Genomic DNA, 20,219 nt, shown 5'->3' on the forward strand with positions numbered 1-20,219 from the left:
AGCAGCAATAGATTCAGTGGAGAAGCATTTGTTTCAAAATAAATGGATAGGAAGCAGAAGCATGGAACATGAGTCCATAGCACATTTTTTGAAGCTAGAGCACACCTAGTTAGAAGGATCATGCAACTAAGCCCAGGACCCACCCCATCTCCCCTCCCTTATTTGGAAGCAATCACCATCCTCCACAAAGCATCAACTTTCATAACGAATAACCTACTTTCACTCCATGATTCTCTACATATTTGCCTGTCTTTCAACTATTGCACATCTTACCAGTTACAACAAGAATGGAATCTGTTACCATCTCCTCTCAAAAGGAAATGGCTTTGGGTTTCTAGCTTCTAGCCACACCTTAGCCAGCATTTTGACCAGGGAGAAGATGGTAGATTGGGTAATTGGCAAGCATTTCAACCATTCCTCCATGACTACCATGGCAATGAAGCTCCTTATAAAATTCACCCCAAGTCCAGACACCTTTGAAGCAGCAAAGGAAGGCTTTGATGATGCCAATATGATGTCCATACGCTTCACAAAACAGCATCGAATCCCCTATTGAATTTGATCCCTCGCATTTGGACCCTTGATCATTTTATTTTTAAACATTCACTCGCTGGACAGATGGGATCCTCTAACCCATGTGATTTGTAGGCTATTATGCTCCATCCACAATGGGACCTACAATTTGGATGGTCTGAATAGGCATGCAAGCCACATGTATGGTGTATGAGTTGCCAACACCCAAGGAGTTCTGCCAAATGCACATCGTATTCTAGCCCATGAATACACATCTACTTCCTGCAGTGTATGGTTTGTTCAAAAAATAAAAAAGCCCGCAGGGAACGAGAGCGCTCATATAGCACTTGTTCATGGATCGACTACATTTAACAACACCTTTTAAGCATTGAACTTAGCAGCACAACTTGTAGATGAGAGATAAACAGCAAAATTTACAAGATTTGGGCATTTCATGCAATATACAAATTTGTACAAATCTCCGAGAGCAGGATTGTAAAATCCCAGTACTTACAATAACCAACACTATATTGTGAATACAATTAGATATTAGAATCATTTGAGTTGGATATTGGAGATAACCGGGAAGTAATCAAACTCCAGAATCATCCATCCAATTGCCTTACCTGTGGAGGTCTCTCTAGTGCAACCCAACCAAACTTCCCTTTCCGAAAGTCGGTCAGCACGCGGAATGCTGCTTGACTGGCATCCCCATTGAACAATTGAAGCGCAAGCTTCTCAACAAATCTGCAACCAATGAAGTTTTCATCAACCAGACGAGTTGGTCTTTTACAAGAAGAATAATGGTCTAAGCAGGAAAGACTGTCCGGTCCATGGAAGCATACATTTTACCACAGTAGCCATCTGGGTCAATCTTGTAACGGCTGTAAAGGGCTTTTGAACCTGTCAAAGAGAAGAATTTGCATTCAGTGCCCAAGTTGTATAAGAATAAGCAAAGAAAGACGGCCAGGTGAAGCATATGCAAGTGCTCTTGTAAGTTTGGTCCTATTGATCAGCTTTCTGTGACTAACCATGCTGTGAATACAACAACTATGGAATAGAGCTTTGCTAAGCAGATAAGTCCACACATGCAATGGGAGCCTTTGACAAGGACAGTTCCCAGAGCCAGGTAAAAGATGAAGGTTGTGTCTTGGAGGCAGCCTTCGTAATACTTTTGCCAATCTACCAGTTAAAAGCCGACCCCATTTTTAAGGCTGTCAGTGGGTCAGGTTCGGGTCAGGTCTGGATCAGGTACTAAAGTACCAATACCTAGTCTCTGGCTTGTTAGTTGTGCTGGTAGAGATGCAGTGTGTGTGAGTTATCCAGGTTTTGCCAATCTACCAGTTAAAAGCCGACCCCATTTTTAAGGCTGTCAGTGGGTCGGGTTCGGGTCAGGTCAGGATCAGGTCCTAGAGTACCAATACCTAGTCTCTGGCTTGTTAGTTGTGCTGGTAGAGACGTAGTGTGTGTGAGTTATCCAGGTTTTGCCTGACTTTGTAAACCTCAATAGTACCCAAGGAGGAAGAAGAAGAAGAATCTTCAAACATACCAAAGTTATTCAGATACCGGTCAAACCAGAAGTTGTTCCACAAGAATAAAACATGCGTCTATAGAGCATAGACAGACTTATTACTGTAAGTTGATGTCCCTATTATCTTATAGTGGGTCCTACTTAACCATCCTCCATGCTTAAGTAGTCCAATGCTCGGAAATGCAGCGAGATCAGATTACTAATAGTTAGAAAATTAGTTGCTTTTCTACCAGTTATGCAATTGTTTTTCTCTAAAATATGCCCATTTCTAATAACATCTACTGAATTTTTTAATCTCTTAAAAAAATCTTTTGCCATTGGAGAAATAATTATACTACTCCATCAATGTGGAGCAGCAAGAGGAGCAGAAGCAACACAGTTAACCGCACCAATTTCAAGTTAATGTTGAGGGGAATCATAAGATGCTCGATGGAGACTATCCTCAATTTTTGCCAAGCAAGGATCATGGTTTGGTAATCGATTGTTAAATAAAAAGTTATACTCCATATGTAACCTTGTAACTAGTTCTATCTGTCCTCATGACTGCTGGTTGACTAAAGATGGTCCTATTAACTTAAGATCTTACTTGTAGCTTTTAATTATGATCCATCCCTTAAAAGTACCAAATCATATTGTAAGTTTCTGTCCTCCTTTGGACCTCTTTCAAATGGTTACATCTCCTCGGTAACTTCAGGAACTGATAAAATACAAAGGAATAAAACAAAAGAACATACCTACTGATGGAAACCTTGTGAGCATTTGTATGAGAATTGCAGCCACATCAGCCACATTATATGATCTCTCCCCAATGTCATCACACATTGCCAGCTTTATTGCAGCAGTCTGGTCACTGATTCGCATTGGCAGTATTCCAGGGGAATCCAGCAACTCCAGATCTTTCCCAAAACGGACCCATCTTTTCGTAGAAGAAGAAAGGAGAGAATAAGTAGGAGAGAGACATCAATTAGACATTTGATTCATCAAGATTCAAGAATTCATGAATTCATTCTTCTTCTTCTTGTTGTTTTTATTTTTTTTATTTTTTTAATTTAACATTAAGAATTCATGAATTCATCATTGAAAAGATTCCAAAACCCTCCCAATTAGAAAGAAATGTTACATAAGATATATAGTCTATACCTTTCAAAAAAAAGGATACATTGTTTATCATGCTTGTGGACATCCTCTCTCTCTCTCTCTCTCTCTCTCTCTCTCTCTCTCTCTCTTCCCTTGTTCTTTACTTCTTTATTTATTTATTTATTTATTTATTCTTGTGGACATCCTACTTCTTGTGTAATGTATTGAAAAGAAAGAGCTTACTTCAACTCTCTTGTGACTCCTGGCCTGGGAGCTGCTGTGCACATTCGGCGTTTCAGCAAACGGTTAATTAGAGATGATTTACCTACATTTGGATATCCAACAATTCCAGCTCGGACCTGTTCCATGATAAAAGAATGCTCAGAAAATTGAAATAATGAAGTTACACATCAATCCCTGACCCTCAAATAGCTGAGACAGCTAAGATGGTGATCATGACACATCAATCACTGAACTAAATTTGAAAATTCTAAACAAGCTTCATCAATAAGGGAGACTACTGCAGCCTATGTGTTTCATGGAACATGACCAAAGCCCATTGAGAAACAAGTATATTGTTCATATTAAATTAAATGCTACCAAAGATTTAGAGATCCACATATGATAGCCTCAAAAGTTTGTTTCCTTTTGGTTTAAATCTCCTGTTCATTAATATGTAGTATTGTGGGGGCTGTTAACAGGCTGTGGGTGGAATTGGTTGAGGCACACACGTGCGCACGCACTCACAGAGAGATATATATACAAATCTATACATATTACATAATGTATGTATATATATGATTGGCCCAGGCTGGCCCATCGACAGCCCAAACTAATCCTTGACCTTTCTACAGAAAGAGTTGTATTTTGTAAATCAAATGGAAGCTCAATTCAATATTTTTAATTTAAAAGATCGTTGAATTATTCTAGGGGTGCATTTTTCTGTGACATTGTATCACAAGTCTGTAGCTGGATTTTCGCCAAATTCTGCATATTGAAGCGTGAGAAGACAAACCATAGAAATTTATGGGGACCTCAAGAGCTGTATAATTTCAGATATTCCAATGTGTTTTCCAGTAGCTGCTGCATGACTTCAACTACATGAGCTTGCTCAGGTTACATTTTTATTTTCTTATTTGTTTATTTCTTCGTTTATCATTGAAACAAAATGTAATAGATGGGAGGACACATTAGCTTGGGACAAAATGCATTGTTGGAAAGAACTTCAGTATTCACTGAGACAAGAGGAGATTGACCAAGCTATTGCTAGCAAGCCATCATACCACAATGATTAAAGAAACATAGGCACGAGCTCCAATACACTAAAGTGCAAGTATTAGAAAAAGCAGAAGAATACCAAGAAGGTAGAGTAAACCCATTAACAAAATTACTTGACAACATGCAAGAGAAACTGGTTAGGTTTGTCTCACCAGCCTCTCAAATCAGAACAACCCAGCTTGTTATGAAGGGTTTCTTTCTTTCTTTCTTTCTTTTTGACACCCTTGACAGATCGCCATCATCATCATCTAAGCCTTATCCTGACTAACTGGGGTCGGCTACATGAATCCTTTCCTGCCATTCCACTCAATCAAGGGCCATAACTTCAGTTAGAACATAGGTCATCAAGTCTTTTCTTACTACCTCCACATCTTTTTAGGCCTTTCCTTTGCCCTTTTAGAGCCTTCAACTTGAACTCACTCACTCTGGCAGCCTTCACTGATAATGAGATTTTTTTCCCTAAAATTTTCACTACTCCCATATACAACTGAGCTTGCATGTAACTCATCTTTTTCCTTCCAGTGGTAGAACCATTGATGCAGATGGACTGGTACCTATCCTTGATTCTTGATTCCCTGAGGTAGAAAGAGCCAAATGGGACTCATGTTCGAACCGAGCAGGACTGATCCACTGTTCCCATTATTTGGGGTGTGGGTTCCCAGATTGAAAGGCTGCGGAATTTCTTCAAATCTGAGGTGGGTTTCCTAATTTCGGGTGATTGAAGTGGGTTCCACAACTGAAAGGGGAACAAGCGGGTAGAGGAATTGGTCGACTCATCAGGCTCATGACCTGAAGATTGCAGGTTCGAATCCTGTCCCCGCCTAAGAAAGAGTGATTTCAGAGTCCGGTAACAGAGAAAAGATCGAGAAAAAGCACCTCCCAAAGTACTTTGACGAAAGTAGGGCAAGGGTGCCTAATCGTATTTTCAAAAGACTATAGAACCTGAAATCAACCACGGAGTCAACCAGCTTTGTGTGGTTTTTCTTGTTCATACCAACTTGGCCTGCTTTCTCTCGTGAATTAGTTGCTAAGAGGACGGATTTCTAGTGAACCATTAGATTCTTGATAACTAAACTAAAACAGGGATAGTAATCCTCTTTGGTCGAAAAAGTAAATGTGATTGGAAACTGTTGTACTTTGAGGATCTTCAGAGTACAATGAGTGAGATCACCCATTTTTACTACAGAGAAAAAGGAAGTTTTGATGTCCGGAAGCGCTGATGATTAGAACTTTAGAGAGGGACAGTGCCAGTTAGACCAAAAAAATACGCTAAATATCTCAACGATATTGTATTTATGAGTCGTAACTTGTAACCAATCCTTGCCTTGTCTCTATCCTAAGAAATTGGGGTTTAGAGGATCCCTTGTACCTGATCCTCAGATAACTAAATACTTTACATGTTTCCAGGTAACCAAGGCTTACACTGACAAAAGGGAAAATCTCCTTCCCTTTTGTCTTTGGCTGGTTGGTTTTTGTCCTATGGAAAGGTAGCAACCTTTTTTGTGGAGGTTGCAACAAGGACTAGATGGGGAAGGAATTGTTCGACATACAGACTTTCGAGACGTATCAAGGAAAACCATATATGTTTCTTAAAGATGGCTCCTCCCTGCATACTGACATTTCCTTTAAATTCAGAGAATCCTTATGTACCAGATCATAAATTTGCAAGTTAGTGCATTTCTTCTTCTTCTTTCTGTACAGAAACACCTCTCAAAACAGAACAGTTTGCCATAATAACTTGATGGAAGGTTTAATAATTCAGTGATGGAACCGTCCCTTCCTGACATGTACCAATGCCATAATATAGATGAGTTAGCATAAGATGACTTAATCTCAGACATCAGCACATGCATAAATATAGTTGGATCCTCTACAGATTCCTTTTGAAATTTCAAGAATAAAAGAAGAATTTGTCCAATTAATCTTCACAAGAACATGCAAATTGCCAACACATTTGACAACAGCAAAATTCTTGGTCACTGTAAGAACAATAAAGAAGCATCATAGAAGTGTCCAGTAATTCAAGATCTCAGAAAACCTCACCGGACGAGGAAGGAGTCCCTTTGCTCTACGTTTAACATTCACACCAATGGCTAATGACTTTGCTAGCCTTCCTAGCTTCATAGTGCCCTGCAATTCACCAATGAATCAGCACACAATTATGCAGTGTAGAAATTGAACAACCTGAAATTGAGAGTGTGTTGTCCAAATACCATCCCAAGCTGCCCATTGGCAAAAACGACCTTCACTCCCTGCCTTGAGAAATAACTGGCCCACGCATTTCTGTCAGCAGTGGATATCATATCTTCTCTATTCAAAACTAAAATCCTTTTCCTATTACCGAGCCACAAGTCCATCTGCTCAATCAAAATGTTATTCGGGAGGCTTAGTTCAAGATATTCATAGGCACAATCAATTTGCAGGCTCAACCAGTACAGATGAAACAGAACCTAATAATAAAATGATGACGATGACAAAGACGATATGATGATAATAATATACACAAATTAACCTGTGGGTGACTTGTGGCCATGGGAATCCTTGCATCTCGAACCTCTATGACAACATCCATCAACTTGAGTTGATCTTTGAGTTCCTTTTCTGTTTTTGCAATATGACCAGGATACCACTGCAGAAATTTGATACCAGACGAGGACAGAGTTGTAAGGCATATTATAGAAAGAATTACATGCTTGCAGATGGCAATGGAATCTCATATTATCAAGTACTGCCACATGATCAGTTGCAAAAGCTCACACCTTGTTTGTACCTGCACAGGACGCAGCGGCTTTGTCCAGTGATAGAGATCTGCTTCCAAATCAATCCAATCAAGTTCTCCTTGGCCATCCCCGGATACGTTACCACTAAGTTTGGCATTTTCTTTGTGGTACCAACTCGGAACCTTTCCACCAGCAATCTGCAGAGTTTTCCATCTAAATTATATTTTCATTTCCATTGAAAGATGAAAATAGATCTAGTAGAGGTAGCCTACGATGAATGTCATGTTTCCTACAAATTTAAACAAACATGGGAGCAGTTCAGACAGACCAACTGAAGGCTGTCATTGCCCCAATACCAAGAAGATGTTACCAACATTGACCCACTGTAATTGAAGGCAGCTTCAGGTGGCTAACATATACAGCAAATCACATTCCATAGGGATGTCCCCTAATTGCTTGGTAAATTTTGATGACCGGCAGCCTACCTGACATCAACCCCCCACCTGCACTGGAGACCTGTTAGCACATTGCTGGCCATGGTGTGCCGTAAAGGTAACGGTAGCAACCATTACACGTTACAGGGTCATAAAGGCTGTAACAGCCATTATAGGAAAAAAAAAAAAAAAGACCCATAAAGGCTGTTTACAGCCCCCGTAACAGCCCGCTATGACCCCCGCAAAGGCCGTAACAGCCCTGTAATGATCTATTACGGGGCCAATACAGTTTTTTTTTTTTTTTTTTTTTTTTTTTTAGGGGGTGGGGGGTGGGTTCAATTAAAAAAAAGAAAAGAGAGAGAGACCGTAACAATCAATGCGGCCCCCATAATGGCTATTACACCCTGTATCGTAAGGGTAACGGTGGTGGCTGTTACAGCCATTGTTACCATTACGGAATACCTTGTTGCTGGCAAGCGGAGTTAACATAAAGGTATGCATGCATGTGTGACCATTATCATATCCTTGCCGAGCTAGGATAAGCTTTTACAAACCTTGTTTTGCCAAAAAAAAATCCTAAGGTCCTATTTTCCATTAGTGAAAAAACCTTCATATCCCTCGTCCTACACATCTAATGGTCATAATGGAACTCACATACACATCACAGTGGGCCCCATCAAAAATCAAGGGTGGGTGTCCCATGAAATTCCTTTCTTTAATATATATGAGCAGAAAGGGAAAAGGTATTATGAGGTCGGCCCCATGGAACTTCCCATGAGATTGAGTTATGTGGCCCCACCATGATGTGTGTCAGACATCCACCCCATCAATCAGATGCACCCTTCCATGGTGGGCGAAGGGCCTAAATATCAACCCAATCCATGACTTAGGTGGGCCACACCACGGACAACAGTTAAGAGTGGATGCCCACCCATTGAGACCTTCCTGATTGCTTATAGGGCCATTTGAGATGAGGTTCAGACATTTAACCATCCATTATGTGTCCCACTTGAATGAGGGGTCACACCAAATTTCAGGCCATTCCAAAACTTAAGTGAGCCCCGCCAAGTGCTTTTAGATGTTTTAGGCATGATTTCACATGGTTTCAGATGGTGTAGCCCACCTGAGTTCCATATATGGCTGATTTTTGGGACATCCCATTACCTAGAGTGGACCCCACTAAATGCACGGTGGGGCCCACATAGCTCGACCTCATGGTAAGCTCCCATGAGGTCAACCTCATAGTACCTTTTCTGGGAATGGTTGGAAGAGGGACTCCGCCCTTGATTTTTTATGGGCCCCACCATAATGTTTATGTGAAATCCACTCTAACCATTAGAGATATGTAATCCCTTGTTAAGTCTAGGGCAAAAAAATCAGGTTGACCCACGATTCAAGGGGGACACGCCAAAGGAAGCAATTGGGAGAGAGACGTCCACCCTTAATTTTTACAAGGTCCACCGTAATGATTACATGAAATCCACTCCAACCATTACATGCCACACTAAAATTTAGGCAACGACCCCAAAATCAGGCCCATCTGCGATTCACGTGAGCCACACCAAGGGAAACAATTTGGAGGGTGAGTGTTGCCTTGTGCACTATTTCCAATCGTGGGGTCCACTTGAATCACGGATGGAGCTGAGTTTTGGATGATGCACCTATTGGTTGGCATGGATTTCAGATAGACATCATGGTGGGGCCCACCCGCTCAAGCCACAATCCCTTTGCTTGCATCACCGACCCGAACCACCCATTAATCAATCGGATGGAAGGTACCCCAATGATAATTACTTGGATTGATGAGGTAACTTATTCAAAACTTTTTTGAAAAAGGTATTAGAATGTAAATTCTATATGAATTACGTAGTTTTTTGTAAAATACACTTTTATCAATGATGTTGGAGTCCATGGATATTTATGTAGTATTAAGACATTTGAAGTGAAAGAAGCTTTGAGAAAGAGGTTTGGAACCAAATAGTATACCACTAGAGGTTTGAAAGTGTGTTATTTTGGTTGACAAAGTTGTTCAATAAAATTATACGATTAACGAAAATGGCAGACAAATGGAGGAAAATTACCGTGGTGCCTATTTATACAAATAAAAGAGACATAAGAGTTGCACTAACTATCATGGGATCAAACTTATAAGCTATACAAGATAAGGGAGGGCATAAATATAAAGCTAGATTTATAGAGGGGTGCTTTAAAATCTAAAGGATTTAAAATTAGTCGGACTAAATCTAAAACAGAGTATATGGAGTGCAATTTTAGTAACAACAGGAGTAGAAATGAGGAATTAGTTGGGTTATTGACCAAGAAGTTTCCCAAAATGACCACTGTACAACACAAACTTTGTAGTCCAATGGGCTTCCTGTATAAGCACGCACGCACGCGCGTGCACACACACACACACAGAGAGAATGTTGGACAGTTGAGGAACAACAAGCTCATAGGATGAGTAGAGCTGAGATAAGGATATTGAGTTGGATGAGCGGCAACACAAGGAAGAATAGAATTAGAAACGAGTGCATTCGAGGGAAATCAGTAGTAGCACTAATACGTAATAAGATGAGGGAGAGTAGACTTAGGAGCCATTTAGTAAACTGAAAAATAAGGTCTGAAATTAATTTAAGTGCTGAAAACTTGAAGTGCTGAATTTAGTAGTTAGAAGTACTGAAAAATTCAGCACTTTAAGTTGGTCCACCTACGATTTGGATCAACCTCTTTTGTCTCAGCTGGCAAAATAGATGGATGGTGTGGATAAAACACATAAATCATGGTGGGGCTCATAGAACACTGTCATGTACAATCCATGCAACCTACCTCTATATGCCATCCCCTTAGCCATCCAAAAAAAAATGAGATGGCAAACGTGGATGTCTATGTGAAATCCACTTGTCCCACCATTTTGCTAGCTTATTTTAGGGCATGAGCCCAAAAATGAGGCAGATCCAAATCTCAAGTGGACCACACCATAGCAAAACAGTGGTAATTGAACGTGCACCATTAAAAACTTCTTGGGGCGACAAAAGTTTTTGGATTAAGCTAATGTTTGTGTTTTCCCTTCATCCATGTTCGTGTGACCTACTCAACAGGTTGGATGGCAATTAAACACTACAGTGGGCCCTAAGAAGTTTTTAATGGTGGACGTTCAATCACCATTTTTCCTGTGTTTTGGTCCACCTGTGATTTGGATTGACCTCTTTTTTGGTCTCATGCTCTAAAATAAGCTGAAAAAATGGATGGACGGCATGGAAAAACACATAAATTATGGCAGGGGGGTCCATAGAGCAATGTCATGAACAATCCATGCAACCTAAGTATGCCACCCCCTCATATGCAATCCGCCTGAGGATTGTATATGTGTTCTAGGCCATCCCAAAAAAAATTAGATGGCCACGCCGTCCCACCAAATTTCTGGCTTATTTTAGGGCATGAGCAAAAAAATGAGATAGATCCAAATCTCAGGTGGACCACACCACAAGAAATTGTGGTGTAATTGAACGCCCATCATTAAAAACTTCTTGGGGCCACAAAAGTTTTGGATGAAGTTGATATCTATGTTTTTCCCTTCATCTAGGTCTATGTGATCTAATTAACAGGTTGGATGGCAAATAAACATTACAGTGGGCCCTAGGAAGTTTTTAATGGTAGGTGCTCAATCACCATTGTTTTCCTATGGTGTGGTCCACCTGAGATTTGGATCTGCCTCATTTTTGGGCTCATGCCTTTAAATAATTATCCAAAATGGATGGATGACATGGATAAAACACATACATTATGGTGGGGCCCGCAAAGCAACGTCCAGTAGCCACCTCGCTACTGGCAGTGTCAATAGGTAATCCGCATCCACAATGGACCCGAAATTTCCACGACAACCTATCGTTGTGCTGGAAACTAGGTGGGGCCCACTATAACATTTGTGAGAAATCCACCCTGTCCATCCGTTTTTCGAACTCATTTTAGGACATAAAACCAAAAATGTTGAGGATTAAGAACTCGAGTGAACCACATGAGAGGAAAAAAATGGGGAATGAAATCCCTACCATTGAAATCTTCTTGGAGTCCACCTTGATGTTTATATGCCATCCAAACCGTTCACAAGGTCATTCCCATGGGATGAACCTAAAACACACACAAAAAAAAAAAAAAAACTTAGCTTGATACGAAACTCCTGTGGCCCTACAAATGTCTCAACGGTAGTCGTCCAATCCGCACGGTTTCCTCTTGTGTGGCCCACTTGAGTTCCAAATCCCCCTCATTTTTGGTCTGTTGTCCTAGAATGAGTTTGAAAAACAGATGGATGGGGTGGATTTCTCACAAACATAACAGTGGGCCCAACCTAGCTTCTGAGTGTAGGAACTTCCTGCGGCAAGCCTATAAATCTATGCCCGTTTGCAAACCGCGTCAGTCGCCAATCCGCTATCGTGTTGACATGGCAAAGTTCTCTAGGCCCCACCATGATGTATGTGTTAGATTTAGACCGTCCATCCATTTTTTTAAATCATTTTACGTCGTGAGCCTAGGCAGATCCCAAGCTCAAGTGGACCATACCATAGAAAACAATGGGGACTGAACATTTACCATTGAAAACTTATTTGGAGCCATTGAGGTTTTGGATCAAGCTGATATTTGTGTTTTCCCTTCATATAGGTATGTGACCTTATGAACAGATTTGATGGCAAATAAACATCATGGTGGCCCTAGGAAGGTTTCAACAGTGGGCGTCATTTTCCCCACAACTTTCTTTGGCGTGGTCCACTTGAGCTTTGGGTTTGCCTCATTTTTTGGCTCATGCCCTAAAATGATCTAGCAAAATGGATGGACAGTGTGGATATAACACATGCATCATGATGGGGGCAAAAAGGTGTGCCATGTCAACACAGCTTCTCCCCCACATAATTAGTCCAGTCAAAGCTTGCATTGGAAGTTAATAGAAGGGTAAAGTCGTCATTTAGAAAAAAAAAAATTTCAAAATCACTTACTGCTTTCCACGTTAAGTGTTATGTGAAAGGAAACTTAAAAGAAACCCGATTTTTTCAGTGAAAATCTGAATTAAGCATTTCATTTTTTGTATTTGACAAATAGCCAAAATCATGGAAAATCACTGAAAATAGCCCATTTCAGTGATAAGTAAAGAAAATAAGTTTTATCAAACAGGCCTGTAGATGGTTTTGGTTATGTGAAACAAAGACCAAGAACTAAATAGGTTAAAAGCAGTGAGTTGGTAAAATTTTAAGGCTCCAAAAGGGCAAGGGAAGGCTCAAAAGGACATGGGTGGAGGTAGTAAGAAAAGATTTGATGACCTATGGTCTAACTGAAATTATAGCCCTTGATAAAGTGGCATCGCGAAACAAAAGTTATGTGGCTAGCCTTAATTAATAGGGATAAGGCTTAGATTATTATAATCATTAGGACTAACCATAGCTAGTTTTGGATGGCATCATTCTTGATTCGACCCTTCCCAATCTTCCCACACCCATGTCAACATCCTCATCTCTGCAGCACTCATCATTTGCTCATGTTGCCACTTTGCTCAATACTTGGGTTGAATAGTTATCTTGTAAAATTTCCCTTTAGTTTCATTAGCATGCAATGATCACGCAACACTCTAAAGGCATATCTCCACTTCATGCAACCAACTCTAATTTTATTGGAAACAGCTTCTTCAATCCTTCTATCATTTTGAATAGTTAGAGCCAAAATAACGAAACAAATAAATTTAACGAATCTTTTGGTCATTGATTTTAAGCTAAAGCTTCACATCTCTAACTATTACTACTAAAGTTGAATTCCAAATAATATACCATCTCTTTCTTGGTTGTAATAATCTTTAAACCTTTAGACTCTAGACACCAAACCTTCAAATCAACATTGCCAACTCTCATCTCATCGAGCAACACTACCTCATCTACAAGCAACCAACACAAAGGGATCCATCTAGAATAGCTCATTAATTTATCTAAAACGAGTAGAAAAAGGCAAGGGCTTAATGGGCGCCCCTGACGAAGCCGTACTGCAACAGGAAATCATCCATCCCACTACAAGTCATTTCCTCTTGTAACAAGACTCTATTTCATGACTCTAATAATGTCAATACATCTTCTGGAGACCCCACTGCTCCTTAATATTGATCACATAACCGCCCACTTATCCATCATAAGCTCTCTCTAAGTTAATAAAAACCATGTCTAGATTCTTCTTCCATCTATATTTTTCAATCAATAGCCCGTAGCTTTGGTTGGTGATCTCCTTGACATGAAGCCAAGTTAGTTCTCTAATATCCTTGTTTCTTGTCATAGTCGTGGCTCAACCACCCTCTCCTAGAGCTTCATAGCAAGGTTACCTAGATTGTGGGTTTCTTCGGTACGTGGTATGCTACCTCTGCCAATACATCGTATGCTAGGGGTAGGATCATGTGTGTCACTCCAACACATACATTACATAAGAAATATAGTTTTATACATGAACTCATGAACTCAAATTGCAGTTTACATGTGAAATAATGAATGTTACTATTTAGATCCCACATGCATATATTATAAGTAACAACTAAATAAATAGAAATATAAATCTCTAAATCGTATAAGAAATTTGCAATAACTTATGCAATAGTAAGAACTGTAACTTCAGATCGCTAAAAATAGCAATCTAGATCGCAAATGACCCATAATCCGAAACACTCGATCTGGAACAGAAAACAGGGGGTGACTCAATAAGTTTGACCCCTTGACAGTTGGTGTACTTTGTTCAATCACCACCACCACCCTCAAGTTTCATAAGTTTGATCCCCTCAACCAGAGCTAATTTAGCTTCCATGAGCCCATCCCTAACCTCCACCATTTTATTCTTCGAGTCCTTATCTAGAACTATCCTTTTTCCCTTCCATATTCCTAGTATTATCCATTTGTGTATACAACTTCTAGCCATCACCAATCACTTCGGCTTTTGCTCCTTTCCACTTTATCTTATATATTCATGCTTTATCAACCCTCCTCTACGTTGTATCCACCAACTCCGTGCTTTTACCTTATAAAATTCCAACGTTCCAAGTGGCGAGGCAAATTTTCCTCATCTAGTTTATTTTTTATCCATACTTGTGCCATAAGATGCAGGAACCATTGTCCATTTTCCACCATAACCAAGCATCGATGCAATGTGTTGCTTCTGAAGGAAGACACTACCCACCCTCACACGCTTGAATGAAACAGCCTGTGTGACCATGGAGAAGAGTCCATGGAGGATTGCAGATATGGTTGATGAGGCCATGTGTGCAGAGGGAGGCAGGTGGCTTTCTCACATGTGGGAAGAGAGGCAAACAACATCGTTGATGCGCTTGCTGAAGAGGGAGCATCAAGATCTCAGATATTGATTCTTGATAATGATTTGTAGAGTTGTTATGATTTGATCATAGTGAGTTGTAGACATGCAACTGTTATCTAAATTGCAGTGGTCAGGGCAGTCCACCTGCTGTTGTATTAGTAATCTTCTCCTTTATTAATATCCAGATTACCCTTAAGGAAAAAAGTTCTGGCATGTTCTTGATTTTGTTCCAGTTATATTTATGGCTCAAGACCAACTTCATTTCTTTTTCTAACACTTCATTGGCATTAACTGCCAAGGTCTCTGGCTGGGAAGTCCATGTCAGTGCTTTGATCCCCGAAAAAAAAGAAAAGGATATTAAATACAATGACCAAAAATGGTCCAAGAATGCATCTTCATAACACTATAGTGGTCAATCATGAAAGCAAGGGGTGTAGAAAGCAGATGTCTAAGATCCTAAGGGCCTGTTTGGATGCCACTTAAAAATGAGTCATCTCATTTTAGTTAACAAGAATTATGCATTAGTGGTTTTTGGTAGGGCTTAAAAATAATTTGATAACCAACAGTTTATATAAGGCTGTGTTTGGTTGCACCAAATATCATGATATTTCGTGATTATCACTTATCAATCTAATATGGTGCAAATTTTCATGATATCTCATGAAAGAGATGCACTCTAGTGGTAACAGTACCATCATATCTTATGGTGGTACTGGGCTGTTGTAACTTGTACGGCCCACACGATGCATGTATGACATCCAACCCATCCATTAGATGAGTCCCCACCTATGGCCTTAAGCCCAAAAATCAGGCTGATCCAAAACTCGGGTTGACCACACCACAGGGAAGAATTTAAGAGGGGATGCCAAACATTGATTTGTGTGTTGTGTATATGGAATAAGGCCATTCAAACCAAGGTATAACGTAACGGTATCAGCCAGCGTATCAGTCAACTTGATGGCCGATAAGATACAAACAGTTTGGCTCTGTAGCAGCCAACACAGCCATGTAACAAACGGCCTTTCTAGGAAAAATATCTCAAAAATTATTGGCAAAATTCTATAAAAATAAAAATTTGAGGATCTCAAATATGTATTTTTTTTTGGACATGTATTTGATGTTGCAACGAGCCATTCTTTGGTAAGAATGTTGTTTGTCGGCAGTGTCAGCTTGAAATACTGAAAGTCAACCAGATAGGCCCTAATTGAACACAAATCAAGCATGATTTCGTGGATTAGGGTCCGAAACCTCTAAATAAAACACAAAAAGATGGAAAATGAAAAAGGTGATGGTTTAACCCAATGTTGTCAAAATCGTTATCGTATCGCAAATCATAGTAGGGGTCGAATCGTATTGAATCACAAATCGTAAGATTTTTTACAATTTTCTTAAAATTTTGAAAAATATGAAAAATATAAATAAACAGATTATTTTTTTTAACTCATAAATCTTCCTTTTGTCATCAATGTGCACCAAGTAATACCATGTCATGATAGTGCTAAAGGATTCTTATTCCTTTATTTTGTTGTCTTTTAAGAAATTTCACTTTAAAAAAACATATGAGGGTCCTTTACTAATTTATGTTCTTGTTACCTTTCTTGAATGTAGAATCACAGTGGAAAAGCAACCTTTGATACTGTAGACCGACGAAAAAAGATATTTTGATTTCTAAACATCATTCCATAATACATATAAGTCAACATATGATCATAACCATCCATAAAACATTACAGGTAAGTCATACATTAATTTGGTGTTTCGACTAGTTAAGAAGTAAGAAATCACAAAAAAAGCTATATGATTTAATGTCGAAGAGAATATATATCATTTAATCTTATAAACAACAAATAAAATAATTTACCTTTTCTAAATGATTTCTAAAGCCCCCCACCAATTTAAAAACATAAAATGAAAGTCAAGAGAAGCTTGAAATAGAAGAGAACAAGTATAATTTGAATCGTAAATTGTAGGATTTAGATTATACAATTGTAGGATTCATATAAAAAGGGATTCAAGGTTGGGATTCAAATCGTTTTTCTTAAGATTTGACTAAAATCGTATATTGTAAATTGTAAATCATAGGATTTTGACAATACCGGTTTAACCCTTCTTATGATATTTTCCAAGTATGGTCCATAATGCTTTGGTTCATCAAATTCCACTCAAATTTTGTGTCCTCAAAATATTCATAAATCTAGTTTAATAGCAGTTTCCAAGCTTCCTTCATGGTTGAAATGAATAAAAAATGAAATTTAATATATATATATATATAATAAAATAAAATAAAATAAATAATAACGAGCCTTTCATGGTCATATAAGCCTGTAACAGCTATATTGGCCATGAAACAGTGCCGATACGAAGCGTATTGCCTCGTATTAGATGATACAACTCGTTTTTATCATAACGGACCGAGTCACACCTAAATCATGCAACAGGGGTGATCATTTCCTTTATGTAACGGCCGACAGGGCCATAATGTAACCATTTTTCAATACCATGATTCAGACACTTCATCTGACTTGAATGAAGGGTGAGCCAAAAATCAAGCGGCTTGGCATTGCAAGTGAATCCAAGTGCAAATCAAGGGTGGGTGTTTGTTACATGCATGGCCCATAAATGTCAACACACCACAAGATAGGGACCCTTGGTTGAATTAGGAAATTATTTGAATTTTAGTTGCTTACATTTAGGAGGTTTAGTAGCATCATTTAAATATTTGAATTATGGTTGCTTATGTTTAGGAGGATTAGTAGCTTCATTTGAATTCAAATTGCCTTTCCTAAATGGTAGGAAATAATCTATAAATTAGGTGGTTGCTATTGGAAAATCCAATGAAAAATTATTCCTTTTGAAAGTTATCTCTTTCTTTTCTTCTCTATTTTAAAATTTGCAATGTTGTGCCCACCGTTAAGGAGCTCGAAGGTGAGATTGGTGACTTGAAGGCCCTTTTGTCAAGACTTGATGCAAACTTGGATAAGATTGCCCTCTAGGTGAAATCATCCAATGAATAGTGGAGCCAAGAAATCGATAGCCTTAAAAATAATGAAGGTAGTCATTCCTGACATTGGAATTCCAAAGATGGTGCACGTCCTGCAAGATCCACGGTTTTCCAAGGACGGACGGACTGTGTCGAGTTCCTGAAATTTGATGGCCAGGACCCAACTGGTTGGGTTTGTGTGGCCAAGCAATTGCAACACTACAACAACATTTTCAATGATGAAACGGTGCAACTCACTTCTATTCATCTCATCGACGATGCGATTGAATGGTACCAATGGGTCAGACAAACCATGGGTGAATTATCATGGAGTCAATTCATTCAAGTCATTTGTCTCCAATTTGGTTTGTTGGACTATGACAATCCGGGATGCATGCTCTCTAAACTACGACAAACAGATACTGTCTCCAACTATCACGCTCAGTTTGAAAAGCATTTGAACTGGGTGGGACAATCACCCAAATCTTAGTTGATCAGTTGCTTCATCTCCAGATTACAGGATGAGATCCAGGTAGGAGTTTGGACGTTGCAACCAAATAACTTGGGGTATGCCTACCGGTTGGCGCCATTCGAGGAAGACCAACTTGCAATGCAATGGCATGTCTCCAAAGCCCCACCTTCAACAATAAAATCAGACATGAATCATGATACCCCGAGCCAAAGCAAGCCTGTAACTAAGTGGCTAACACTGGCAGAAATTATAGAATGACAGAAGATAGGCTTATGTTACAATTGCGATGTGCAGTTCACACCTGGTCATCAATGCCAAGCCCAACTCATCATCATTATCGGGTTCAACGCAGTAAATGATGAACAAACTGTCGAAGACAGAGGCAAACAACGACAAGTGTCCGTTTACGCCATGGATGGATCAGGCTTCAACCCTTGAGGATAAGGGTTTTATATGGGGGAGGAAATGTTACATGCATGGCTCATACACGACGGCACATCACAGTATAGTGGCCCTTGGTTGAATTAGAATCTTATTTAAATATTTGAATTTCAGTGGATTATGTTTAAGAGGATTAATAGCATCATTTGAATATTTGAATTTTGGTGCTTATGTTTAAGAGGATTAGTAGCCTAATTTTCTTTACTAAATGGTAGGAAATAATCTATAAATTTGGCAGTTTCTATTGAAAAATTATTCCTTTTGAGATTTATCGCTTTATTTTCTTTTTTATCTTAAAATTTGCAACATTATGATCTTACTATCTTTGATCATGAGTGTCCCCTCCCAACCGTTTCAGTGAGCTGTGGCCCACCTGATTCATGAATTGGGTTGATTTTTGGGCCCTGAGGGTGACATCAGGTGATGGATCTAATGGACGAGTTGGATATCGTGCAATATTTTCGTGAGCCCCACAACAGCCCACTACCACCATTAAGGTATGGTGGTGCCGTTACCACTAGGGGTCAACTATTCGTGAAATTCGGTGCAACCAAACACACCCTAAACTATAATCTCTGATACATAATTAACTAAAATGAGATGAAATCATTTTTAAGTGGCAACCAAACAGGCCCTAGATCTGTAAATGAAGATTGGATGGGGATGAAATGAAGAAAGACAGACAAACGGAGAGAGAGAGAGAGTATCATTTCAAATGCATTGTATGTAGTACCTGAAGAATGGTAGAGGATGGAGGTGGTGATGCGGCGGCTGCTGCTGCAAGGGCTGTGGGGCCCACCTTGCTTCTGACCCGCAGGGGATGATGATGATGGTGATGATGATGGATGGTGGTGAGGGCGTTGGGCATCCAAACGACTGGAGCTTGGACGGCCATCCCTTCTTTCCCTCGCACTTACTAATTACAAAACCTAGATATACTTCATTAGAATTTAGAATGAACAGATAAAGCTGGCCGTGAACTAAGTTACTAGTTCACCACCGTTTAGCTTGTGATTATGCCATCTGCATTAGATGTTGTAAAAATGTATGGCCATCCGGACCGTTCAAATCCAGGGCTCTGTTTCATCTGAAATGGATCCTTGTGTTAGACTGCCGATGATTTTTCTAGCCATCATCACTTGATGGCTTCCTGTTAGACGGTTAGGATCGCTTGCTTCTTATCCATCGTTTTAAGATTTGGATGGGTCCCATGAGACTATAGGTGGCCCGGATATGGTAGTACCTAATCGGTTCTGTACGGACTCGAATTGTGAAGTGTAGCTCTGGAAAAGATCTGTGGGCACACCATGGTGTATTTGTTTTATCCGCCATCCATCCAATCGTATTACGTCACACGTGACTGGACACGGGGACACACACACACAATATATATATATATATATATATATATATATATATATATATATATATATATAAAGTAATGACT

General features: G+C 39.5%; 1 protein-coding gene across 1 annotated transcript; it reads right to left on the reverse strand.

Annotated features, from left to right (window-relative positions):
- Window positions 1-940: 940 nt before the first annotated feature.
- On the reverse strand, window positions 941-19,702 carry LOC131237470 (DAR GTPase 3, chloroplastic). Its single transcript, XM_058235255.1, has 9 exons — window positions 19,506-19,702; window positions 7,170-7,316; window positions 6,912-7,028; window positions 6,613-6,756; window positions 6,443-6,529; window positions 3,365-3,480; window positions 2,779-2,960; window positions 1,359-1,416; window positions 941-1,260 (listed from the first exon to the last, which is right to left on the reverse strand). Exons 1-9 carry the CDS (start codon window positions 19,665-19,667, stop codon window positions 1,119-1,121), a joined length of 1,155 nt encoding a protein of 384 aa, XP_058091238.1. The 5' UTR covers window positions 19,668-19,702; the 3' UTR covers window positions 941-1,118.
- Between the last annotated feature and the right edge of the window lie 517 nt (window positions 19,703-20,219).

This window comes from Magnolia sinica, chromosome 2 (assembly GCF_029962835.1).
Source record: "Magnolia sinica isolate HGM2019 chromosome 2, MsV1, whole genome shotgun sequence".
In the NCBI taxonomy this organism is placed as follows: Eukaryota; Viridiplantae; Streptophyta; class Magnoliopsida; order Magnoliales; family Magnoliaceae; genus Magnolia; species Magnolia sinica.

What these genes read in the sequence shown, in the direction of transcription:
- LOC131237470 (XM_058235255.1), bottom strand. Translation starts at nt 19,667, where the DNA reads ATGGCCGTCCAAGCTCCAGTCGTTTGGATGCCCAACGCCCTCACCACC. An exon ending in AGCCGCTGCGTCCTGTGCAG is followed by an intron (nt 7,029 to 7,169) that starts GTACAAACAAGG and finishes AAATTTCTGCAG; the next exon opens with TGGTATCCTGGTCATATTGC. An exon ending in GGAGTCACAAGAGAGTTGAA is followed by an intron (nt 2,961 to 3,364) that starts GTAAGCTCTTTC and finishes TTCTACGAAAAG; the next exon opens with ATGGGTCCGTTTTGGGAAAG.